Below are 26,570 nucleotides of genomic sequence, written 5' to 3'. Positions count from 1 at the left end.
CATATCTGTCTCTATATGCTATGTTTTCTCTGGGATTGTGACATGGAGGTGCACGACATGCCAAATATCCAAGTGGCTGAAATAAGGGCAGGAAAAAAAAGAAAAGAAGTTAAATCAGTGAAGTGAGAAGAAGAGAAAAGCAGAATGTCTGAGTGACTGAGCTGGTTTACTTAACCTTGGCGTTTGGCTCCCAGCGTTATCTGAGCATAAAAGGACGAGACTCTCAGGGCACACGGCTCTGAGATATGTCTTTGATTGTTGGTGGGAATCTTTAACTGAACTACCCTGAAATATGACTCATTACATCAGTTCAGTTTTCCTTGTGATGTTGGTCTGCTTTGTTCTGCCTGGTGGTTCAACTGATGAAGCACTAAGGGCCAACTGTAAGTATATATATTTTTTTTTAATAAATCTTAAATGTTTGATCATCTATAAGTAATAGTTAAAAAGTCCAGATTGGAAAGCAATTTGCATTTTGTACATGATCATCATGTAATGTAGCGTAATTTGCTTTATCACCTGAATCTATTATCAGAAAGAGATAAACGTATAGAAATTCCACCACTATATTCAACTTTTTATATTTAAAATGTTTTACATGCAGAGTCCAAACGTCTGAGGCCACTTTTTTTAGATTCTTTATTTTGCATTTGCTTCAAATGTGCTAAAGAATTTTTCCATACAATGATAATAGTTTTACAGTTGAACAGCTTGAGTGAAAAGTTGAATTTCTGAAAAAATGTCCATGAATTTCAGAATGTCTTCATATTTGTTTGTCCCCTTTTTGCTTTAGTTACAGATGCACATGAGCTGCATGAACTCCACACGTTACTTATCTCAGCATGATGTGACAATGTTCCAAAAAGCTTGTCGCAGCGTGAAGAGCGTTCGGCTTCTTTGGTCTTCAAGTGCCCCGTAAATGTGCATCAGGGTTGAAGTCAGGTGACGGTTGAGTCCGTGCCAGTCAGCTCTTCAAGGGAAGAGACGACTCTTCAAGAAGTCTTTAGTCTCGTTTCCCCTCCTGCAGCGGTTTAGAGTCGCCGCTCGTCCTCTTGAGACGCGACTACGCAGCCTTCTTCTTTGGACCGGACCTCTGCTGATTGGAGTCTTATATTCTGTATTTATCAAATTCTGCATCCGTGAAAGTTGTTTTTCTCTTTCTCACTGAACAAAGCTGGATTTGTTGATCTGTTGATGGTGTGATCACTTTTGATCTGCCTGATTGTGCTTTGGATTCGGGTTCTATAAAGTCCATAAGAGCTCCTCCAGCTGCCTCCTTAGAAACCTTTGATTGTGATTTAATGCTGAGAAAACTTCTCTTTGTTTGGAATAACAATCTGACTTTCACCTAGTTTGGATGCCATGTGTCAAAATGTAAAAAAATAAAATGCTACTTGGTGAGTTCAGCCAGAAACCTGCAGCACAGCCATCTTTAAAACAGGTGATCAATGGCTGCAGGGAGCCTCTGATGAGTCGATCAGATCATCTTAACTCTGCTTCAGTGGAAGGAAACAACTCAAGAAATCTGACCTTTTGTACAAAAGAGTAAACATACAACACATTAGTTTCACTTTGATCGCTGCCTTTGAAATACTGCAGAATCTGAACTTTGTCATCTTCATTTTACATTTATACCTCGTAAAGATGCCTTAGCAATATAAAAAGGAAACCGGTGGGACTGCAAACATACCAAACCTCTAAAACATGTGGCAAAGGGTGGAAAGAGTTATAAAGTTTTTATTTGAAATAAAGTGCAAGGATTTCCTCCGAAATACATGATCAAAATTAAATATTATTGATCAAATTCTCAAGTTTAGGACAACGTTGTGCATAAGAATGAGTATTTTCTGCCATTTTATCTGTTTTTCATGCTGTTGTGATTCTGTATATATTCCAGCCACCTACACCAGAGAGTTGCTTCTCTCATCACATCAAGAAATCCTTCAAATCGTACATGAAGCCTTACACCACTCTAGACGACGGTAATAATGACATACATCGTCTCCCTCTGTTTTAACTGAAATATTACCCGTGTAAGAAAGGACAGAGAAAAACAAACCCGAAGCGTTCCTTTATCTGTCAATTTGTGTTTACAGACGGAGCACATCCTCATCTTCCACACGTGACTTTACGTTGCTTCGGCGAGCCGAGCCGGAGACCCTGGACATTTCCCGAGCCGCTGAGGTTTTTCAAACAACTCTGCAAGTCCTGAAGAACAGAGCAAAACAGAGATTTAAAAGAGCCATGCAGGCAAAAGGTAGATTTCCTTTCCTTCATTGAATCCAACAGATCTCACCTGGGAAGAACACAGTTGGACACCGCGGAGTCCAAATAACTTTAACACGTCCAAAACATATTATTTGGTCCAATTTACCACATTATAATCCACCAATAATTTAAATGGACTCTGGTTATCACTATAGGATAGATTTGATCGTTTATCATTTTAATAACTTTTGTCCTTTCAGACTTGAAATGTTTGTAAAGCATGGCAGCATTAACCTCCATTCAGGTCCTCTCATGTTAACTGTTGACATGTTAATACAGAGTTGTTGTCGTTGGATGATGTGAAGCTGATCTCAGAGCTGTCTGGATGTCCTTCTGCAACACATCCAACCTCCTGTGAGCAGAGTCATCCCAGCCAGTACCGCTCCATATCAGGAGTCTGCAACAACAGGTATCTAAAGGAGTTATTCTGACGAGTCAGAACCAGAACCGTGTTGACATGAAGCAAAATATAGTGTACAGTGTTGGAATGATGTCACAGGATTCAACATGGGGATCCCGAGTAAACCTCATTTTAATAAACAATGCAACGTGAAGGAAAAGGCAGAAACAGAAATTAGTGAAAAAACAGTTTTGACAAGTGAAACTCCAAATCAACCAAACCGAATTGAAAATAACAAAATCTATTTTAAATTCACTTTAATGTTTATTTTAGTAACGTGTTGAGGAACAATTATGTCTGTGAGCAGTAATGTTGATTTGTCAGGTGTAAAAATGAATTACAAAACGTGGATGTTCACATTAAAGTTGGCAATTTGATTGAGTCATGTGTTTTGCATACAAAAGGCCAACGAATATGTTCATGGATGGCTTCATTTTTAAATTGGACCAAATTAACATATGTTAAACCTTTTGTGCCTCGAAGTGATGTCACTTGAGTGAGCACTTGGTTGGGATCAAGACTACAAATTAAAAAATCTTGGAAGTGATCTGTGCAGTATCCCTCCTTATTATCCGCTTGAGACTACCACCATGAGACTATATTAGCCGCTGCAGTCCCATTGAGCCGTAGAACAACAACCCTATGAGTTGTTTGTGAAAGCAGTTTATTCCAACCCAGTGTCTTTTCATCGTTAAGAGGCCGTTGTTTCAGCTAATCCCCAAAAACGAGGGACGTTCAAGTGACGAAACCCTCTAGTGGCCGTCGTAATTATGACTGATGCAGAGGAGGAAGTCAGATAACGGTTATAGAGCCACAGAGTTGGCATAGGAGGTGGTCGAGGTGGATGGATGGGTTAACTAAACACTAGACCATTGTAACCATGACAACGAAGGTCCCCCGACTTTCATAAAATACCTGTTTTAACCCAAACATAACTATGTACGTCTCACCGTGAAAGTGTTCTTATAGTTTTAAGTAGCAGGTAAAAGTACTAAATGTAGAAACATGCTCTTTGTGACTGTTACCACACTATTATATGATGTCATTAGATTATTATTGATGAATTCATATAAAAGCAGGTGGAGCTTTTTTTTTTTTTTTTTTTTTTTTTTTAACTGTTTTGACTAAGACTTATAGCAATGGTATCTAGACAGTATTCTAAAGGACTGATTCATTTCTTGATTAAACAATTAAATTTTTCATTTATTTATTTTATTTTAAAAGAGAAAGTTGCCCATCACGGTTAACCAGAGTCCAATGATTGATATGTCCAACCAGCAGTCCAAAACCTCAAAACTGTTAGAAATTAATTCAGATAATTAAAAGAAAAATGCGAGAAATTCTTAGATTCTACAAGCTGGAACAAAAAATGTCAACAGGTTTTGTGTAAAGTCGATGGCAAGTTTGAACAAGAAAGCAGAAAGTCTATCTGGTTCTGCTGCACTGATTGTGATTCTTTTCTGTTTTTTAATGGTCATTTGTGAGTCTGACAGTGTTTATTGGAGTGTAATGAAAAATCAGTGGTGTTACTGTGGATTAAGAGCACACATGGGTCATTCTGCAGCAGGTTTTTTCCAAGGAAGAAGGTCCCCTCTTGTGTTCATATGTTCAGGTCACGGTCAGGATGCGACGACACTCCGTCGGTTGATAGCAAAATCACAAACCGCTTGATTAGCTAACCGACCACATGTAGTTTATATGAATTAGATGTTAATAAATATCCAGTATTTTAAACTCCCGATGACCCTCTGGAAGAAAACAAACATTCACTCTGTCGCTCGGCACTGTGTTTGGACACACTTCATGATTCCTTTTGTCAGGCAAAATCCTCGCTGGGGAGCCGCCAACACCGCCTTGGTCAGATGGCTTCCAGCTGAATACGAGGACGGAGAGGGAGAACCCAAGGGTTGGAACCGAGAACGGCTCCATAATGGATTCCAACTTCCCCCGGTAATCTACAAAATGCCGGTCCGACACACACACAAGTCTCGGTGGAGAAATTACGGCAGAGATGAAGCGAGCTCCCCCTCTGCACAACCCGAGTTAATGTGGCTTTCCATTTATTTTTCTAACCTGCTTTACAGGAGATAAAGTCCACAGCAATTTAGGTGAGAGCAGAGGTGTGTGTGTGCGTGTGCGCGTGCGCGTGTGTGTGTGTGTGTGCGTGTGTGTGTGTGTGTGTGAGATGACACAGATTACAGCTGCTTTTCAATACTGCAGCCTGTGCATTTAACTCACTACTTCCAGTGCTTGAAAGGAGCTGGTTTCCAATCACGTGGATAAACAACATTTCTCACAGAGAGCAGACAAAACCGTTGTGCTGATACTTGCATTGAATGTCAGTCTTAATTTATGCACAGATTCACGGCCTGTAGTGGAGGAACTCATCAAATATGCATCAGTTGTATTCAGCTTACAGTTTACCTCCATATATAAGAGCTATAATCTGCTAAAGTGTTTTCGATAATTAATATTTGAAGATCCTCACTGTTCAGTTTCTTATTAACAGAGGTCGAGTAAATAACATTATGGATACTTAATGTGTTGGGTTGGGGTTAGCTTAATTTAAAATTAAGCCATTTACCTGTTTATAACAAAAGTTAATGAATTAAAGAACGAACTTGAAAATCTGTTCATTTCTTTTAATGATGACATAATTACTGTAACAGCCGTACTCACTGTCACCCCAAATAAGAAATCCTGCTTCGTCAACAGCCTCGGACCGTCAGCAGGGAGATAATAAGGAGCTCTTCTAAATCCAAGGATGACGTCTATTCTCAACTGCTGGTGGAGTGGGGCCAGTACATCGACCACGACATCACGTTCACCCCTCAGAGCACCGACACCGCTGACGTGGACTGTTCCAACACCTGCCAAAATGTGCAGCACTGCTTCCCCATTCAGGTAAACTGCAGCAACACCAGGTTCCTGCTTTTTATCCTCCCTGTATCATTACCGGCATATAAAAGGAATAGTTCAACAATTTGGGAACTATTCCAGACGTATACGCTGAATGTACGGTGGCCCTGAAGGTCAAACGCAAAAGCATGTCGTAGAACACATAAACATTTCAGGAAACACAAAAACATTTCAGGAAACACAAAAACATTTCAGGAAACACAAAAACATTTCAGGAAACACGCTGAATGAATGAAATCCCAAAATGTGAACTTAAAAGTGAAATTTAAAACTTAAAACAGTTAAAGACGCAGTTGAAGCATCGTGTGATGATTTAGTCTTCTTCCTCTCCAGACCGATGGATCCTGTGAGCAGACCTGCATGCCTTTTCACCGCTCCTCACCCGACTGCTTCGTCGGTGGCGGAACTGACGTGGGACGAGCCGCTCGGCGACAGCAGCTCAACGCCATTTCGTCGTTCGTGGACGCTTCGGTCGTGTACGCCAGCACTCCCCAGCTGGCGAGCTTCCTCCGTGACCTCGGCGGCCGCAACGGGAAACTCGCCGTCAACGATCAGTTCAAGGATCCAGAAGGACGGCCGTACCTTCCTGCGGTCGCCGCGCTGCCGTCGGCCTGCCACCAGGACCGGCAGCGAGACCGAGTGGAGTGTTTCAGTGCCGGAGACAGTCGGGTCAATGAGGGTCCGCCCCTCACGACTTTACATATACTGTGGCTCCGGGAACACAATCGGATTGCAGAGGAACTGAAACACATAAACTGTCACTGGAGCCCGGAGACGATATACCAAGAAACCCGCAAGATTATCGGCGCTCTGCACCAGGTATGTACCAGAAAATACAGTTAGGATCTTTGAAAAATGACCAAATCAACCGTAACAGATCAGCACACCAAAGGAATTGACCTTTTAACGAGCTGAGCAACTATTCATCTTCTTACTTCATCATTTTCCTACAAAATATAAGAATACTTGTCTAAAACATATATTTCCTCCAGCTGAATCTGACACATTATAAGGAAAGTTGGACATTTTTCTTTTTATATTCTCATAATCTTTCATGCCAAAGTTAGCTTCACTTCGACAGAGGGAGAACCGGCTCAAGAACATGTTCTGCTGTTCAGCACCTCTAACTTTTGCTAATTAACTTGTTTAATTGTGTTTCATCTCCCCACACCACGGAATATCAAAAAGAAAAGTTGTAGTTTTCTCTGCTGTTTGCCGACAGCCTCACTGTGACAAGACGTTCCACCACCTAACTCCACAAAACCACAAATCTCTCCACATTTCAAAACTACATCAAACGTACCGACCCAGGCTGAACTCGTTCCCCTTTCTTACGGTCTTCATGCAAACCTAAGTGTATGCCAGCTGTAGGTTTCTACATGCATCACTTTTGGTTTTGCTCCCAAAGGAGATGTTGTCGCACCTCATGAGGCGAACGGTGTTTCCACGGGTGGGAGACGCTCTGTCTCAAGCTCATGGCATAAATAAGCATAAGCCGTCAAGGTATTTAATTTGAAGCACCGACGGGCGTCTCTAAATTCTTCACCTTCGCTATCGCTGTCCGCATTCATGTTTGAAGACGCAACACGTTTCAGCAACGAAAAATCCTAAAAAGCCGGCAGTTAAAATGGACGCAGAGTCGTTAGAGTTGCTGCAGTAGAGATGGATGAGAAAACAAAAACACAAAACAAAACCAGAAGAAAACAGAAACAAGGAAATCAGCTGCACAAGTGCAATAGTTGAAAAACTGATTTTGTTATCTTGCTTTGTTATTTTGTAAAGAAAAAAAACAACAACAAAATGGATGCAGGCCATTTTTTTCTTATTGCATTACAGACCTATTCAATTGTCAAGCATAGACACTGGAATCATTTTAACAATTTTAATGAATTGTAATGAAGTATTCAGCTGGTATCGTCTAAAATCAGATTGGGACTCGGACTCGGCCGGTCTTCGATATTTAATGTCTCACATCAGGATCCGAGCACAAAGACCTGATCGGGACATCCCTGAAAGAGTGATGTTGATCTTCTTCTGTAACTTTTGGCTCCTGTTTCTTTTTGTATCTCGCAGCACTCTTTGGGCTTCAGTGGAAATGAATCCACAACTCGACACACATTTCTTGTGAAACTCGTGTGTCGCTTCACGACAAATTTCTCCTGTGTGAATTTGAGATGTTTCTATACCAGGAAGGCAGAAAAAAACTCTGAGAATCACCTTCCGCCATCCTCACTCAGTTATTAGTACTTTTTCTTTGTTGTAGCTGCGTTTCTTTTTCTTTGTGGTAATTCTCTTCATATTCTGCAGAAATCTGCATAGCTTGGGACTTTGTGGTGACTCACAGTTTTCCCTGTTGGGTTTAACGTTGGCATCAAAACTGATCAGACTGACCTGCACTTCACCCACATATGCACAGTTTGATTGACATGAAACACAAGCTACCCTGCTTTCTTCACAGCCTCCAGACAAAAGCCACATAAAAAAGAAAAAAAGAAAGCGTCTGTCCTCCAGTGTCGACTTTTGAAGACTACAGCCAATCAAAATGTGGGACGCAGGACGAGTGATAAAAAAGCAGGACACCTGTGTGCCCCAGGAATAAGCCTTTTATCCTGATTATAATTGCTTGCTTTGTGCACCTAACAATCCAAATCCCTCCGATGTTCAATGTACTACAATATGAGACAAAAAAAACAACATTCACATCTGATGAGCTGGAATAAGTTGAATTCGTGTTACTTTTTGTTTGCAGGATGAATCAACTTAAATTAATATCTTTCTATTATCTTTTTTTTTAGCTCAACGGCTGAATTAAAGTCAGTAGTGCAAATTGTACCTGTTTAGGAACGTCAGCAACATCTTTCTGCCTCCTGATCTGTGCTGAAAGTTTTACCTTTGACAGCTGAAGCACTGTATTAACAATGTTAATGGAAAACATCATCCACCTTTGTGTGAACCTCCTCAGAGGTCCTGAAATCAAATGAAATTACTTTTCATGAGCTGTCGCTTTATGAGAAATGTAGTGCTAGTCGCTTCCTGCCGTTTGTTGAAAAGTTCTCTTCATGCTTTTAGCAGCAAAAAGGATTCACATAAGACGATCACATATTACAAACTCTTGATTGTATTTACAGGAAAGCTAAATCAAAGTCGAGTTTTCTATAGCAACCACCGACGTCACTGACCCATGACATCAATTCTCCCCCCTTTGGTTGCCACCCTGTGATTTTTCTGCAGTCTGCAATTACTGTGAGGTGATAAATTGTAACCAGGAGCTGGTTTTGTTGGACTACATACAGCGGAAACCTTACTATTTAGCACTACATAAGGAATCCACATGCATATTCTCCCCCATTAAAACACCCTCAGAAGGGCCAGAAGATCAAATTCGATAGTGGTAGCATGAATACTAATTGTGCTGATAATGATGAGAAATTAGATGTGGGTCAATGTGAGGCCAAGATTAAGACAGTTTTGAGCCATTTACTTAAAGAGACTTTGAACATTTTGTACCCGACTATCAGGACATGCTGCCGTAGATCATCATGACTGTGAGAAAGAAAGGAGACACAGCTGTGAGATGAAAATAAAAAGCAACATGATTCACACCCGTAAAGCTTTTTTATTTAGGAACACAGATGATGCCTGAGGGGAAACAAGCTAATTCAGCATTTATGAACGTGGTGATTTTAGAATCTGCAGATGTCAGGAGTAAGAACACGTTGCAATTACACGCTATTAAAGAAGGACGTGCTGATATGAAAGGTGCAGTGAGGAGATTCTGAAAATTTAAAAAAAAAAGGAGAGTATTTTCTAAGTAAAATGGTGACTCGGGGTCACTGCAGTGAAAAAAAACAAGTCTCAGCTGGAGTTTTTATAAACATGAAAAGAGAGTAAAACGTTACAAAATCAATACCTGGATTCATTCTGATTACAAACTGTACTGTGCTGACATTTGTTGAAGCTGCCAGGGATGCACATCCAACACATTACATCAATATTTAAAGCAGCTCAGGTTGTTAATCTCAATTTTTTTTTTTATCAAAGTTTGCACATATTCATTGAAAAATTCTTCAGTTTACCCAAAATGAAAAGCTTGAATGGGAAGTCTCGGCCTTCAGCCTCAACGATTTACCTCAAAGCGGCATCTTTGACTCACTTTTTTATGAGCTGCTGTTCAGTGATTTATTCATCATTTGTTACCACTGTCTAATTTAAGCCTGAATAATACTGAAACATTTAACAGACATTTATTATAGTTATTTCATCACATTAAAAATGACAGCAACTTCATTCCATTGCTGGTCTGTAGCTTGTGCTCAGCTGTGGAAGAACAAAGCAGAAGCTAAACCAGCTTTGTATCGTGGCAAAGCGTGTAATACACCGGAAAGCCCACCAGAGGACAAAATGTCAGTGCCTACCACAGACTGTATATAAAAGTGAACGTAACTTCTGGGTCTGAAAAATGAGGTCGATGCAGAAGTGTCTTAAGCTGCAATACCAGCGAGTGCCACTAGAGGTCGGCTCCAAAAAGCCTCCGGCTCCATAGACTCCCATTCAACTTCTCTCATCAAATCCAAAGTGAATGAAATGTGTCCATCAGTTATCTCGGTGTTGTTAGCTAAAGTCACTCCTTCTTATTAGTTTTCTGGAGGTCCATCTGAAAATAATCCCTCATTCATTAGAAAAGAAGATTCAAGAAGACCTGTTTTTGGGGGCGTGTCTGTTTGATTGACAGGCCTGTCAGGTTACGGCTATCTGTGGGTGGGATGTAGTATTGTCAGATTTCCAATCAGATCGAGTCAGAGCCACCAGCTCGGGGGCGCCGGCTCAAGACAAGCAAAATGGCGGCGGCTAAAATCCAAACTGGAGGCTTCTCAACGGCCGTTCACAAACCAACGGGTGACGTCCCTGCTGGCTGCCGCTTGGTGCCTACGCAGTGAAATAATAATCAACAGAGACTCATGAATGTCAAAAACACGACGTCTTTGCTCATAAATGTAAAATACTTTCAACCAAAAGTACCAAAGATCGTCCTGGTTCCAGCGAGCATGTGAGGAGTGGGTGTTTCTTTTATCAGCATGTATGTATAAGAATGATCACTCTCTTGTTAAGCAAGACATGATGATGATAAATGAGATGAGAAAAAAATGATTTTCTGTACAGATTTCTTTTTAAAAAGAGTCAATGGAGGTATAATACAAATCTGCGGTTACATTTGTGGAGTTTTTCTCCAAACTAAGATGCTTTTTCTTTCTGCCCAGCAGGTTCCTGGTAAGAGAATCAGATAATGAACCACATCACTCTCTGTAGACATTAGTGTTGACTTTTGGCCTTTCTCACTACTCTTTCTTTTAAACTCTTTTAGTGGTTTTAAATTTGAGTCTTACCGGTTTCCTCTTCTTCACTAATATTCATTGTGCTGCAAACTCGGCTTTGTTCAGTCCAAGAAGGATTTTCTCTCCTGTTACAAATGTCTGCAGTTGTTTTTAATTCAAGAAGTGAGGTTTTGTTGGTGTTGGTCCTGTTTTGTGACCCTGTTGGAAACAGGTTGTACAGCAGTGACTGATCGGACTGACTGTTGATAGCAGCTTTTCCTTTCAGCTGCAGGCTGAGAACATTATTAATGGTGAAGGAAATCTTCAGTGCATACATTCCTCATGAAAAATAATAGAGAAAAAGTTTGTGTTTTAATGCAATTGATTCATTGCCTCTATAACAATGGGGAACAGTGACCCTACTGCTCGGCTGCAGAGTCTCCAGAGTATTTATAAGCAGAAGGGAAATAAGTCTGTAATCTGTCAGATTTGGAGAGCTGACACTTGACTACAGCAGTGGATTAACAACTTCTATTTTCAGGTGATTCAGGGACAATAGGAGAGGACAGAGATTTACAATATTAAAAAGGGATGGACTTAGGTGAAGGGGTTCTTTAAATAATTTGTGAGGACGAAGCATAAAAGGCAGGTAGAGGATTTACATACTGCAGCTATAACCGTGCTCGGCTTGGAAAATCCCTGTATAGGCGCTGGAGTGAAAAGTGAGGGACTATCTGGTCTGACCAGGCTGCAGACTGGCAGAGTGTGACCGTTATCTACTTTTTCAAAGAAAAAGAAAAAATCAAAGCTGAGATGAAGAATTAAAGAAGAACTGAAACTGTGTGTTTCTGAAGAGTCTTTGATGGAAGAATTTAGCAGAAGATTACTTCATGAGGAGACTCGTACTGACGAGTTGGCGAGCCCCTTGTAGATGAAAGTAAATGGTCAATAAGCACATTTCAAAGCTGTCATCATGACTCAGTTAAACACATCCGCCCATGTTTATCCTGACTTCTTTTGACAAATAATGAGCACTATACAAAGATGAGTGAAATCAGTACACAAACACTTGCATGTAAGTTAGACTGTATAATCACTGAACCACAAACATCCTTTTATATGTTAAAGATATTTTGATCCTGAAAAGACGGAATCAACAAATTAAAGACAATCTATTTTAAAACATCCATGCCATTTGCAGTATAAGTACATTGTTCTGTAGTATTAACTCAAGAAAAGAAGGCATGCTGGGAAACTACAGTCAGACCTCCATGTGAGACTGAACTGAGATGCTTAACAAATATTCAAGGGTTGAGTAATGTTATCTGTAGAAGAAGGAAACTCTCTTGCCTTCAGCCTCATCGTTTGACTTGCAGCTTCAGATGAGTTCAGTGGGTTTGTAGATTTGTTCATTAGTAAATAAAACGGAGGCTAATTAAGAAAAACAGCAGCACCATCATGTGAATTAAATGTTTTTAACAAAACACTCCTACAAAAATGGCACATGCTGTGAAATGGAAACTACTTGTGTGTACACAAAAAAGACTCATCTTTTTTTTTAACTGTAATTAATATTATTAATACATATATGATTAATATTTGCTCTATGCAGCCATGCATAGACAAACAAACAATAATGAAGTTAGGCGTGTTTACTCATTAGCAGCTCTGCTCACTGATCAGTGAAACCATCTGCTTCAATTTAAAAAAGAATCCTCATTCTTTGGCATATAAGCCTTTTTTCCCAGCAGGCATTTTGACTTGTCATAACAGGAGGTGTCTCCATAAAGCAGTGATGGTGAGCTCACCTCGAGGATTAATGTTTTAAACTACACGTGCTACAAATTGTCTGCTTTGAATAAGGTCTGATGCAACGCAGGATTTAATGGCAAACGTTACTCCATCAGCACTTCATAAGATTGAGAGTGCTCGCTGTTATAAACGATTTATACAGAAAAAGTTCAAAACAGCTTTGCTGCCACTTTATTCATTCATAATTTATAAGCATACTAATAGATGGTTTTTTTTAATGTAATGTAAAAGTGCCCGTCTATCGTATTCATTTTCAGCATTGAAACGTCTTCCTGTAATGTGAAAAGTTTTCTAGTTCTCCCATCCCACTGGGAAAAAAGCCTCCAACTGCAGCTCTTTGTTAGCTTTCAACAGCTTTCAGCTCATTGTTGTGGTTTCTGGTCCATATGGTTGAATCCCAACAGCTCTCGCCAACCCCTTCCCCACCTCCCCATTTAAATCCTCCGCCAGCTGTTCCCAGCAAACAAGCTCACGCAGGGCAAGTGTTATGTAGAATGCTGTTTTTATTATGCATTATTCTTGACAATTTACTGGCAAAGCTCTACTTTAATGTATTAAAATATGTGCGACACTGGTAATTACTAACCAAAACACACACTTCAAGGCCAAAGGTAGCGAGCAATTAGGCAAAAAAATAAAAAACATGACTATTAAAAGTGTTTTAAGGCTGGAGCTGTGAGGTGGATACCTACCTGCTCATTCAGTGTTACTGTGTATACCAGACACAACTTTAGATGTTTACTGTACATCTATGTCAAACACTCAATTATATTTCAGTATGAATGTAACAACATGCTGGTTGATTATCTCTTCCAGTCTGCTTGTAATGAGGACAAATTTCAGAAAAATTTAATTTATCCACATAAAGTCCAGATGTGTTGGTTGGTTGGACAGTAACAGAATCAAACTGTAACATCTGGAAGAAACCCAACTTATTACACCACCTTGTTGTAGGTTTTATGTTTGAAAAGCCCATCACCATGAGATTTTCTTCTCCCACATTAGTCCCTTAGCTTTGTTTAAATGATCAGAGAACATCGTTTTCACCCCAGAGAACCTGCTTTTCGCTATTTAGATGTAAGTGTTACATCTTAACTGGGTTTCATACTGTACAAAGGTTCCTTTATAGAAACAGCTGACAGCATCAACAGACAGGAATATAGTTTCCATATATACCAAAGGAATATATACTAAAATAATTAACTCGCCTGTAATAAAGGCATGGATGACAGTTTCCATTTTCTTGCACGTAAAAATATATATATTTTTAAATGCGATTAATAGTTTGTTGTGGCAGCACAGAAGATTCTCTCAGATAAAAAGGACCGGATAAACTTACCCACTTCTAAAAACATTCAGTTAACCCAGTAATTTAGGTTATATCTTGAAAATTCCACCCAAAAAAACTCCCAAATTCAGTCAGTAGCAGATTCACAACACTCAGGCTGATAAAAACAAACTAGGGGTCTCTGCATAACAGACACTTGGTACAATGTTGAAATACAAAAAAGTCTAACTGTCATCATCAGACCACTAATCCAACAAACATGGGCAGTTTTACTTTTGCCCTATTTAAAACTGTAAAAAAAGATAGTAAATAAAATCCTTATAACAACGAGTCATTGAACGCTAATGTTTCACCTGTTCTAAAATTTCTCCACTGCATCTATACCAAATTTGATGCAACGGTACTGAAGCACGACAATGTTACACCCATCTTAGTCATAGTTGTCTCTCCGTTTGCTCTGCAACCTTCTGGTGCCGGTACAGAAACCTTCTGGGTAGCGAGGGAATAAAATCACACAGTGAACTGTACCAGAAATGGCAGGATGATCAAAAATATATATAAAAAAAAGACATTTGGCCACTGAACAGTTGCTAAAAGAATATTCACTGAGATCCCTAAGAAGTCCTGCACCACTCTGAAACCTAAATGAAATTTACCATTCATGTTATAGAGTCAATGAGCTACTATTTCTTTTCCAAGATGTTAGTTCTAGATATTGGGTGAAAGTTATCTATAATGAATGGTTCCTCAGGTGGCTTTTTGAGAACAGTTGGACCACGGCTTAAAATATTCAGGCATTCGACCAGCCTTATGTCAAGATGTGATTATAGTTAGAATAAATGGAAAGACAGACTGAAATATCTCCTGAATATCTGATCAAAGAATGAATTTTGAGGTCTTCTCTTCTCATTCAATAATGTATGTTTTTAATGCAAGATACGTTTCAGAAAAAAAAAAAAAACTGATTCAAATGCTTTTAGGACAGGATGTGGTTTAGAGATGTCACTGAAATGCCCCCCGATGCCAGGCATTACACCCCCCACACCGTGTGTCATACAGTATTAATAAAGAGACAGTGGCTATGTTTAAATATACAGAGAACATACAGCTTTTGTTCGTGACATAACAGTCATAGAACAACCCAGATAAGCTCGTGCTGTTCTCTAATTAGAGGAAAACACTTAAATAGGTTAATGGAAACATCCTTCTGAATACCATTACGGGTACATTTTAGTGTCAGCTAAAAGCTTTGTGTTACTATTTGAATATGTCTCATACATGTCTCAGGAGCAGCCACATGAAACTATTCACACCGTCTCTCCAGCTGACTGTCTGTGGGCAGCCACTAAAAAAACATCATTCGAAACGACTTGCAGAACAAACGAGTGGAAAGGTCAGACGCCATTTCAACTTGGACGGAAAGCTTATTATTTGCAGGAAACATCTGGTTTCATTCTGACGCATGTTTCAATCAGTGCAAGGTTGTCAAGGCTATTTGTCCATCCACTACAGTTTGTGTCACGTTCCCAATAACAGCAGAGCCAAAGCCTCTTATGATGCAACTGGATCAAATCACAGGCCAGTAAAAAAACAAGTTTCAAAGGGATTCGTAGGTAAAATGAATACAGACCAGCTGAATGGTTGACGTCATTCTAAAAACACACGTTGGGCCTCATAAAATGACAGAAGTATTGACGATACTTTCAATGATCTGCAGTCAGTTGACTACAAATTATAGTGCAGCATATGGATACAAACAAATAGTTCATGGATGTAATCCTTTAACTTCTCCATCACAAGTAAACGTTTCACTTAACTATTGTCAGCAAAATTTACTTTAAGTTTCAGAGATTCTTATTGCAGTATTTTACTTTATCTGACGCAATGTTTTTACTACTTTATACAAAGTTATGCTGTTTAATCTCAGCGTCCCAGCATAGGGCTTGTACCCCCTGCAAAGAGTCACGAAATAACTCTGAGAGGTCCTGAAATTATTATTAGAGTAGGAAAGAAGATACCAGCACAAGTTTTGGTGAAACGGTTTTATTTCTTTGGGTTTGTAATTGATTAAGTAATCAATACTGTTATTTTTGTAATTGATTAAGTAATCAAATTCAATCTTCTGATGAATTCAGATGTAAAATCTGCTAACAATTCATTTTGAAATTTGAAAAAAGAGGTCTCAACTAGATGTGATAGTTTTGTTAAAAGCGAGAGGTGCATGCAAAGCAATAACTATCGTAAACATGTTTTTCAGGAGTGTAATTTCCACAAAGGAGGGACAGCCGAGCCTATCAGCCTGCGCCGAAAAAGACTGACACTCTGCTTTCTACGGCGTTTTTCTCTGAGCACAAATTATTTTTGATGGTAACGCTGTGTTTTTTTCCAACGGCAGCAGTGTGATGAAGCGCTGAGCCTTTATTCTGCGCCGAGGCCTGAACATTCAGGTCTCTCTTTTTTCAGAATTTGACAAATTTTCAACTTTGGGTAGAAATGCTGTGCTCTCCACTTTCACTTTTTACCCAGCCGTCCAATCACAGTGAAGGAGGGGCGGGACAAATGCTTGACCACCAACACAGGTCAAACTACTACGGGGGCAGACAGTGACTATAATCACAGTGAAGAAAACTAAAGCTGTCAGTAACAGTCTGGAGGAGTCGGGCTTTGGAGGAAGAATCATCCCCCTCACTTTTCAAAATCCTCTTTTTGCCCCCCTTTTGATGGACTAAAACCTCTGTGTGCTTTATTCTTCCACTGTCCAGCTGCCAAAATTCAGATGTAAGAAAATCTGAGCTCTTGCAAATGTTGATTCACTCATCTGAGCCACCTTCAGTCATTACGGTGGGCTCACAGCAGTACAGTCAACAAAGCTGCTTTGTGGACTGTTTCCAGCCTCGGTTTCACCTCTCAGGCTGCCTCGTCTTACAGCTATATAAAACCTGAGAGGAATACCTCGCATAATATTTTTAAATAGAATTAATTTATCCATCTTTGCCATTAATCTTGCATTAAAAAGTTCATCTACAACACATCTTCTTCACCGACTCGCAGCTGTTGTTACGTCAACGGATCCATAATGAACTTATTTCAACTTGTTCCAATGCTGCATTTTGCATTGAAAACTATGACACCAAATCTGATCCCACTAATGTGCGTGTGCGTGTGCGTGTGCGTGTGCGTGTGGGCGGATGCACTTGTGCAACATGTGTTAAGATTCAGGTGCTGAACTGAGGCCTTTATAAATAGTGATGAGAACAGATGAAATTCACTGCGGTGAGCCGTGAGAGAACAAATGTGCAATCATATGTCCAAGCTGCAGATATTACAAAAATATTCTCCTCTCTGGGAATCCTGCAGGGATTTCTTTTCGCTGCACATTCACAAGATTGTTGTTAATTATTTGTTTTCTAAATGAATGCACTTATTCAAACTCAGAATATGTTTTCAAATGAATTAAAAAGATTTGTTTTCTTCTTCTCTGATGCTCCTCCTTCTCATTTATTTGTTTTGACTTCTAGATCATAGCCATGAGAGATTATGTACCCAAAATTATTGGCCCGGAGTCCTTCGAACGTTACATCGGACACTACAAGGGCTACGATTCAACCGTGGACCCGTCGATCTCCAACGTGTTCGCCACCGCTGCGTTCAGGTTCGGCCACGCTACCATCTCTCCGATCCTCAGGAGGCTGAACGAGAGCTTCCAGGACCACGAGTGCTTCCCCCACTTGAGACTGCGCGACACTTTCTTCAGTCCATGGAGAATAATCAAAGAAGGTCAGTGCACTCTTATGGGGCTGCCTCTTGGGAATAGTAACGTATCCTGCGAGCACACTAAACACGCCATAAAAAGGAAGCAGGAAGAAAAAAAACAACACTTTATTTAGGTCAGCTGCAGCATCGGAAGTCTGTATTACTGCAATAATTGGTTGCACGCAGTTCTCGTGCTTCACATAAGAAAGATCACTGACATGTTTTATCTACTAACTAGGAAAAGCTGCATCCATATATCGTATGGAGTACATGACCTATACAGTGTGCACCCAGTCACAGGAGACTCATTACAGAAGGCTGCAGGGACCTTTTCCATTCATTATCAATACATTACTTATTTATTACTTATTACTTATTTATATAGCCTTCAATACTTGCCATATGCAGATGTTAAAGGCCTGCTTGTAGTTGACCAAGTAATGGAAAATTATGATATGTTTCTTGTTTCTCATTATTATGAGCATTCTGATTTATTATGTGATGATACAACAAGTGGAGATCTGATTGGTCAACTGGACATTTGGAACGTGCTCAAATCATCATGACATCACATCCTGCTCGTCACTAGAAATTTCACTCCTCTGTCTCAATGGGAATATAGAATTAGAATTGAATTTCATATAAAATGCAAAATAATGTTTTTATAGGTCTGTTAAATGACCCATTTGGTGAAATCGGGTCTTTTTTGGTCCTTTTTGGTCGCTCCGAGCACCCGTATCGTAACACCACGGATGGTCGCGCAATTTAAATCTTAGTGGCGGCTAGCTGGACTGCTTTGGTGCTAAAATCTTAAAAAAATCCATCCATCCATATCTTTTTCCATCAGATATCGTAGTTACAACAAGAAGATCTCTAGAAAGCAATAAAACGGGCTAGAAATCGCTTCGGTTGCTAGGTCGTTACTAAGGGTCTACTTAGGTGACTGATTGTTTTCCAGTTGTTAGTCAGACCCCATGTGTTGCTATGGCAACTGAGATGGCACTAAAATAAAAAGGTTTATATTTTGATAGCAAATTGTCCCACAATATGAACACATTTTAATTCCATATATTATTTAGTTGGTAACTTGTATAATTTTCAGTGATTCTTACGGACCGCATCACTGTCGTGCCAGTGAAGCTGTTGAAGCATCACCCTCTCCTGTAATATTGCTTAATTATAACAGAAACTCTGTTGTACGGAGAGATTCAGAAAACCCAGACTGCAGCGAAAAGGGCACAATACCTTAGCGAGCAGTGTGAAGCTTGAGAAATGTCATCTGGGCACTTTGTTTCTCGGATCATATTCCTTTTGCTGCCCGAACCACTGCAAAGTCTAATTATCTCGGCTTCACAGCTCAGCTCTCCCTTCACCGTTTCACATCCTGCATGGTTGCAATAAGTTTCCCTAATCATCAGCTAGTGGTCCAATGAGAAGTTGCCTAACCACACACGGGCAGGTCAGGTTTGATTTTTCAGTAATAGAACCGTTTGACCTAAAGGTGATGCACACATTATGATCCTTCTCTGAGTTCTGAATAATATACTATTTACTTTTTACTTTTAGTACATACTGCAGCTACCCTTAAAAAGTATCTACTGTTGCATGTCGTATGTGCACAATTGGGACATACTACTTCATCATAAAAATGTGTTTTGAACTTTAACCCACTTTGTTTATCCGTTGCGAGCCGTAGTGATTTGGAACGAGTACGCTTCCTTTTCTTCTTCTTCTCCTGCTTCCTCCTTTTCTGGGAGCATAAGCGCCACCGACTGTTTCGGCGGCTCAGTTGATGTGACGCATCTTCTGCTGCGCAAAGGATTGTGGGTCAGAACAGCCAAAACAGCATGCTGGCCTGCTGACTGTAAAATACGACCAGATGTAGTCGGACATCGTGGTACTTTTGACAGCCTACATTTAGCATACTATGTATTTGGACATACTAAAACATTTTCTGGGATACTAGATAGTCTGCAAGTATGGATACTGGAACGCAGGGCAGGTATCTCATCATCTCTATTTACTGTTCATGTGAATAAACTGTTTTGACATTGTTTACTTCACATTTAAGTGGTCTACGCTTCCTTAAGTGACCATGAATTCACACCAGTCGGGATGTTTTGCTGACCTCCAGTGGTGCAGGTTCTTACCTCGCTGCAGTAAAAGTGTTCAGTATTTTTTTTCCATCAAGCAGCAAGTGCATTTACTTTTATGAAACAGTGTATTGTTATGATAAACAGCGCACTCATCCCCCAACAGTCCATTCATCCTATTTGCTCATATGAAATTGTTTGGACACCAGCGAGCCCAGGGGAAGCTGCAAATCCAAACCCAGGAGTGATTCACAAACCTGTTTATTGAGCAGCAACAAAGAAAGCTCTCCAGCCAGAGAAAACAACAGCCATGTGTGTGTTGTTCCTCTTGTCATTCTGGTTAAGACCTGGATTATAGACAAGCTGGATTGGTGAGAAGAATGATCTTTTTTGACGGTTTTGTGCCATCACATTGTGTGATCTTTTACTTTTGATGTGAAAATAATAAATGCAAAGCTGCTGCCTTAACAGTGCCCCACAAGGATATATAAACCCATTTTATAATAGTGGAAAGTAAGTCGTACTTTTTGTGTCTAGGTGGGATTGAACCAATCTTGAGAGGCGTAATTGGAACGGCGGCATCAACCGTTAACGCAAACATGCTGTTGGCAGCGGAGCTGACGGACAGGCTGGTTGTCCTGAGTGCACCGCAGCACATGGACCTGGCTTCACTGAACCTGCAGAGAGGACGAGATCACGGCCTCCCAGGTAAGACTCAGCAGGACCAATCGATGCCGTTCAGTTAAGCCTCGTCAAATCAGAGTAACAATCGACAATGATTGACCAGTTTAATCCTGAAAGCTCAAAAACCAGTTCCTTCATCCTTCCCTTTGTCAAACCTGTCAAACCATTCGCATGGTTTATACAGTAGGTACTTTTATTGATTTAAGTAGATGACTTTGATTCCTACAGCAGTTGGTTTCTGCACTTTGCTTTGCCCTGGTTATTTGCAGTGATGGCCATTGTGAGTGAACAATTTTGTACAAATCCTGAAACCCTGAAACTCCAAATCCAACAATGCAACAAATACCAAATCAAAAATTATTGCAAAAAGAAATAAAAAGGCCACAACAAGGATTTCTACAGCCAAAGTAGTGCAGGATACCCGGGAGGGGTGGTGGTGGTGTGTGTGTGTGTGGGGGGGGGGGGGGGGGGGGTAAAAACATGTACTTTTGTTTAATTGTCCTTTACCTTGTTCCCTTTAGAACAAGTTCTTTTTCTGCTGCTGTCTTTATCTTTTTTTTCTTCTTGAAGCCTGACCGGCACACAGCGGTTCCTGTATTCTTGCTGCCAGATTGACCCTGAGTTTGTTTGCAATTTTTCTTTTTTAGATTGAAGGGCATAAAGTTCAGGAAACTCAGAGTCACGTGTGTGCTGAGACAGAACGACAAAAAACAATTTACTAACTCTGAAAAGCTGTTCATATTAATCTTAAAAAAAAAAAAAAAAAAAAAAAAAAGGTTTCACCTTGTGGGAAATATGCTTTCAATTTCTTGCCAAGAGTTCCACCCAGCTTTAGTTTGTTAGGTTAGCTTCTTGCTAGCTTGCAAATTAAATTACTAACAAAGAAACAAGTCATCGTCAAGGCAAACTCAGCGGCTGAAAAATGAAGCTAACGCAAAAGATCAAATAGAAACTGCAGTTTCTAGAGGCTGGCTCCAAATGCGATTCAATTCCTGTAGACTCTCATGTTATAAGAAATAAACAGAGCTGGGTTCACAAAACAGTTTTGGTCTCTATGGCTAATTTCCCCATTCATGATAATTGTACTGGGCTACGTTTTTACTTCTTTAAATTCCATAAAGGCTTAAAGTCAAACGTAATTAAGGGCGGGGCTACTTTGAGTGACAGGTCGGTGCTGTTACAGTTGGTTAGCTGCCTGCAGGTTTCAGCAATCAGGCTTCATTCGGCCCCCCTACCCAACACTATGGTTAGCAACACAAGCACAAGTGTTATTGGACCACCCAGGCATGGACATGCTTATTGTGTCTGTTGGCACAAGTGACAGTTGGCATGTGAGTGACATGTGACTCAGCTGTTAAAAATGGATTTCATACAACAGATCTTCCAGAACAAGTCACGACTCAGGAAAAAGACTATAAACCTTCAGGTCCTTCACTGGCATCAAATACCTGTCGTTTCTCTGCTGGAAATTCACAATTTCAACTTGTTCTGGGAGCAACAGCTCCGTTGCAGTTGTGGCTCAGATGGTGACGTGAGTTGCCTACTGATGGTACGGTTCAGGGTTCAATCCCCGGTGTGTCCTGCAGGACTGACATTAGTCTTCACGTCCTTCTCTGATTACACAGTATTCAACCAGAGCGGCTCCACTGTCTACCTTCCTTGTTTTGGCATCAGGATGAGCGATGTGTTCCTGGGACTCATTGGGACGGTGGCCTGTACAAAGGACAGTTTAAAGATCAGCCAGTTCTGTAGCACAAGTTTCTATAGAAAACATGGATGCTGCTGGAAACTTGACCCGAGGTAGTAATCTCTCAGATTGTGGAACATTGTAAGATATCCTATCATAATTATGCAGATGACACACTACTCTACATAAGTGTCACCATGTCACTACAGTTATTTAGAATTGCTGAGTAAGTACAATGACCACATTTTCAACTGAACACAGAAAAAAATGAAATAATTTTTGACCCCAAAGAGGAAAGTTTTAAAAGTCAGTACCTTCAATCAATGACACTAAAATCTACAAATCAAGCCAGAAGCCTTTCAATAGTTCTGGACTCTGACCTAAATTTCAACAACCATATAAAGACAGTTACAAAATCAGCCGGCTGCCACCTTAAAAACAGCAAGAATGAAAAGGATTTCTGTCTAAACAAGATAAAAGAAAGGACTAACTGTTCCATCTCCAGCAGCCCAGACTACAGTAATGGTGTCTTAAAGTTAACCAGACAGCTCCATCACATCCAAACTGCTTCTGTCCTCAGTGACATCAAGGAAGTGGATCCCATTACACCGCTGCTTAAATCACTGCACCGGCCTCCTGTGTGTCAGAGGATAGATTTTAAAATCATATTACTCGTCTATTAAGCACTAAATGGTGTCAGCACTAAATACCTCTCTGATTTACCTCTAGGTTATGAAGCATTCAGCCTCCTTGGGTCATCTGGGACAGACTTATTCATTTTTCCAAGGATTAAAACCAAGCAACTTTTAGTTGTGATGTTCCCCACCTGTGGAAAAAGCTTCCAGCTCGTTTAATCGGGGCCAAAAACATTATTGTTTGCTGCTGTGCAGTATTTTGTTTCTTATATTTAAATTATTGAATTGCCTGTTTTGTTCTTGCTTTTTTCTAAAATACAATTTTAATGTCTATTGAATACTTTTCTATCCCTCTGAAACAGTTTGAATTGCTTTGTGTCTGAAATTGTTCTATTTAAGAAGACTTGCAGAGTTTAAAGAGGAACTCCGCTGCTTACGTGAGACTTGTAGCTGAAGACTACTAGTTAGAAAATGTAAAAAGTGTGTGTGTGTGTGTGTGTGTGTGTGTGTGTGTGTGTGTGTGTGTGTGTGTGTGTGTGTGTGTGTGTGTGTGTGTGACCTGCTCATCTTCGTCTCTGTTTGAGTCTAGCAGCTACCAACAGGTAATCAATGGGACGTCACCCTCCTGGGAACCACGTCATTGATTTTACACTTTGGTTTTGTACATGTCAAACAAACCAGATACAATATTATTTATATTATATTAGTATATTAGTATATTAGTATTAGCTCTAGAGGTGCACGTACGTGGGTTTCAGCTTTGTTAACTAACAGCCGTCTCAAAGCACATTGTGTTCAAATAATTTTCCAGGATACAACGACTGGAGGAAATTCTGCGGACTGAAGCGCATTAAGACACTGGCCGATTTCAAAGAGGTTGTTGGAAACAGCGAGGTCGCTGAAAATATACTAAGACTGTACAAACATCCTGACAACGTGGACGTATGGCTCGGAGGACTCGTTGAGAAGTTGTTGCCCGGCTCGAGAACCGGTCCTCTGTTCGCCTGCCTGATCGGTAAACAGATGAAAGCACTCCGCGACGGAGACAGGTACGCTAGGATTAGTTTAAACTATGAAATGAAATGAAGGCTTGAATTGAGCACATTTAGATCAACTATTTTTTTATTTTTCAGGTTTTGGTGGGACGCCGAGGGTGTGTTCACCCAGCAACAGAAGGATGAGCTCCAGAAAAACTCTCCGTCTCGTCTCATCTGTGACAACAGCGACATACAGGAAGTCCCTCCTGACTCTTTCAGATTTGGGGAATATCCATGTGATTATGTCTCTTGTGATCAAATACCGTCACTGAATTTGGAGGCTTGGAGAGAGGAGAAGAGCCCAGGTGGGGCCTGTGACACTGTTGGTCTAATCCTCATGTTTAAAAATCATCCCTTTATGTTTTATTGTTCTGTTACACATTAAAGTGAAGAACTTGTATCACTCATTTCCAGACTTGGAGCGGTGTGGCTCTCCGACAGAGATAAGGAATGGGGATTATATATTGTCCTCTACATCTGGCAAACTGGTTGCTCTGTACTCCTGTTACCATGGTTTCAAATTAGAGGGTGCTGCTGCGATAGTTTGCGAGGGAGGCCGGTGGAGTGAACATCCCCCACAGTGTGCAGGTACGTGAACTATTTCTGACGAGCATCTTGTCTCTTTATGTGGAGTAAACATGAGCGGTGGAGTCCACCGTCAGCTCGACGTTGTTTTATCGTCACTGAACGAACTGATGCACATTGAAACACGCTGTAGCTCCTACAGTCCTTTGCACATACAGTACTGTATATCCTCTACGCTCCTGTCTGAGTGGAGCTTTACTGCTATCTGCTGGTTCTAATGGAGAAAAGGAAATATATCAACGACATGGCTCTTTTATGATTTGACCCATTTGCCAGAGAATCAGTACCTCAGTGTAATCATCAAATTACTTTTTTTTTTTTTAAACCACACCTGCATCAATAAGCTGGATGCATTTTAAATGGCACCGATTCTTCATGTAGACAGCAGGTTTTTAATGACTTTAAAGTCCCTTTCAAGCAGCCTTTTATATCAGACGTAAAAAAAAAACCTCCTTTCAGACACCTGAATGTTAGTTTAGACAAGTGCTTCATCACAGTGAACAAATTATCTTCTTCCATTTTGAAAAGTTTGATCATCAGATTTAAGGGCTGGGACTGTTTTGAGAACTTTTTTTTCTTAAAGATATGTTTAGGTGTTTATGGAAATGAGGAGAAAAAAAGTATTCATCAATCAATATAAAGAACAAGGCAAGTGCATTGTTGTCACTAAAGAAAACAAAATCTCAGTCTTTTTTTTGTAGTTTCCATATTTCATTCTTGACTTGTCAGATGGTAATTATAAAATCCTTCCACATATTTGTGGAACGCCTTCCTTTAATGCTCAGAAAATGCTTAAAGTTCACAGGAAATGTTCCTGTTATTACAATAATATATTGTTATCAGATTTAATTCCATTATCACTTCAATAATCTGGCAGAAAACAGGAAGAAAAAGCAGCTGTTTTGGCTTTGATCACAAATACTGATTTGATTAGTTTGCACTTTCCCTCTGCTTTTTGGCATTTTCATTAAAAATGAATTGACATTGATGTTACTGAGAAATGTAGGTCTGTTTCTCAGTAATATATCAGGCAGTATTTTTGCTTGTGTAATATTACTGTAGCATTTTACCTGATTACTTAATACCGGTTATCCATATGTAATGTGGAATTTACCAAATTTATTCATGGCCTGAAGGGACAATTTAAAATTTTGGGCGAACTCATTTTCTTGCTGAGAATTCAATGAGAATAATAAAACACTCTTTTTTTCTGTCCAATATATATATGAGGCTGCAGCCAGCTGCTCTTTAGCTTAGCTTAGCACAAAGACTGGAAACAGGTGGAATAGCTAGCCTGGCTCTGTTCATAAGAAAAACCTTGACTCGTTGCACTTGAACTCGTTGACATTTTGTTGTTACTGTGAGGTTGTCAGGCAACCTAAGGAAGAGTCTGCCTCACAACCCAACACAAAATATGAGCTGTCATCGTTATACTTTTGATTTTGTACACATGTAAAAAAAAACAAGATATGATGGGATACTGGTTGGGAGAGTTAGAGGTTCTATTAGGTGGATTTGAATACTTTTACATAAAGTTCAGAATCTGTCAACCTGCTGTCAGTCACATTTTTTGTACATGATGTGTACGCATGTTCCCATTTACTGGGCATTCACTTAAACAGCATCTGTCAAGTTCATTGTGTGACATGAGTGACTGCGAACTAACAATTTCTGTAATTGTTTTTCAGAGATGAACCACTAAGTTGTTAACAATGGAGCAGATCCAGAGATGCGTCATCTTTTTATAACAGAGCTGAAGGAATGTTGCTGTTCTTGTTCTCTGTGTTTCCATCGTCTTGTTGATTCAAAGTTCAACCACATTTAAAACTTTAACATTGTTCAAACTTTCATGATAATTGTACATCTCTTATCCTGCAATATCAAAAATGACTGACAAATATTTGTATATTACTTTCAAGAACATATCATTGCAACAACATAAATGTTTTCTATGTCAGCATAAATATAAGTTTGCATTCAAATATTCAGTAAAAACAAAAATGTTCTGTTCTTTAGTTTGTAAACAACAACAGGAACTCGGAGTGAGATCCAGATTCTGTATGAAATATCGTCGCTTTCATTTAGGCTTGTTGTTGT

General features: G+C 39.9%; 1 protein-coding gene across 1 annotated transcript; it reads left to right on the top strand.

Moving 5' to 3' along the window:
• The first annotated feature begins 1,836 nt into the window (after nt 1-1,836).
• Nucleotides 1,837-26,353, top strand: tpo (thyroid peroxidase). The gene is made up of 12 exons (XM_069172979.1): nt 1,837-1,982; nt 2,097-2,257; nt 2,548-2,677; nt 4,489-4,618; nt 5,384-5,572; nt 5,921-6,406; nt 17,518-17,776; nt 20,383-20,553; nt 23,663-23,900; nt 23,985-24,193; nt 24,303-24,476; nt 26,162-26,353. The coding sequence occupies exons 1-12, from the start codon at nt 1,837-1,839 to the stop codon at nt 26,173-26,175; spliced, it is 2,307 nt and encodes a 768-aa protein (XP_069029080.1). The 3' UTR covers nt 26,176-26,353.
• The last annotated feature ends 217 nt before the right edge of the window (nt 26,354-26,570 follow it).

The sequence above is a fragment of the Embiotoca jacksoni genome, unplaced genomic scaffold (genome assembly GCF_022577435.1).
Source record: "Embiotoca jacksoni isolate LCO1_2020_lvr unplaced genomic scaffold, fEmbJac1.0.p SCAF_57, whole genome shotgun sequence".
Classification (NCBI taxonomy): Eukaryota; Metazoa; Chordata; class Actinopteri; family Embiotocidae; genus Embiotoca; species Embiotoca jacksoni.
This window is presented reverse-complemented; position numbering and strand designations above follow the sequence as displayed.

Coding starts and splice junctions, on each gene's coding strand:
- tpo (XM_069172979.1), top strand. CDS start 1,837: ATGAGTATTTTCTGCCATTTTATCTGTTTTTCATGCTGTTGTGATTCT. Junction 6,407..17,517: donor TTATCGGCGCTCTGCACCAG/GTATGTACCAGA, acceptor TTTGACTTCTAG/ATCATAGCCATGAGAGATTA. Junction 23,901..23,984: donor GCACTCCGCGACGGAGACAG/GTACGCTAGGAT, acceptor TTTATTTTTCAG/GTTTTGGTGGGACGCCGAGG.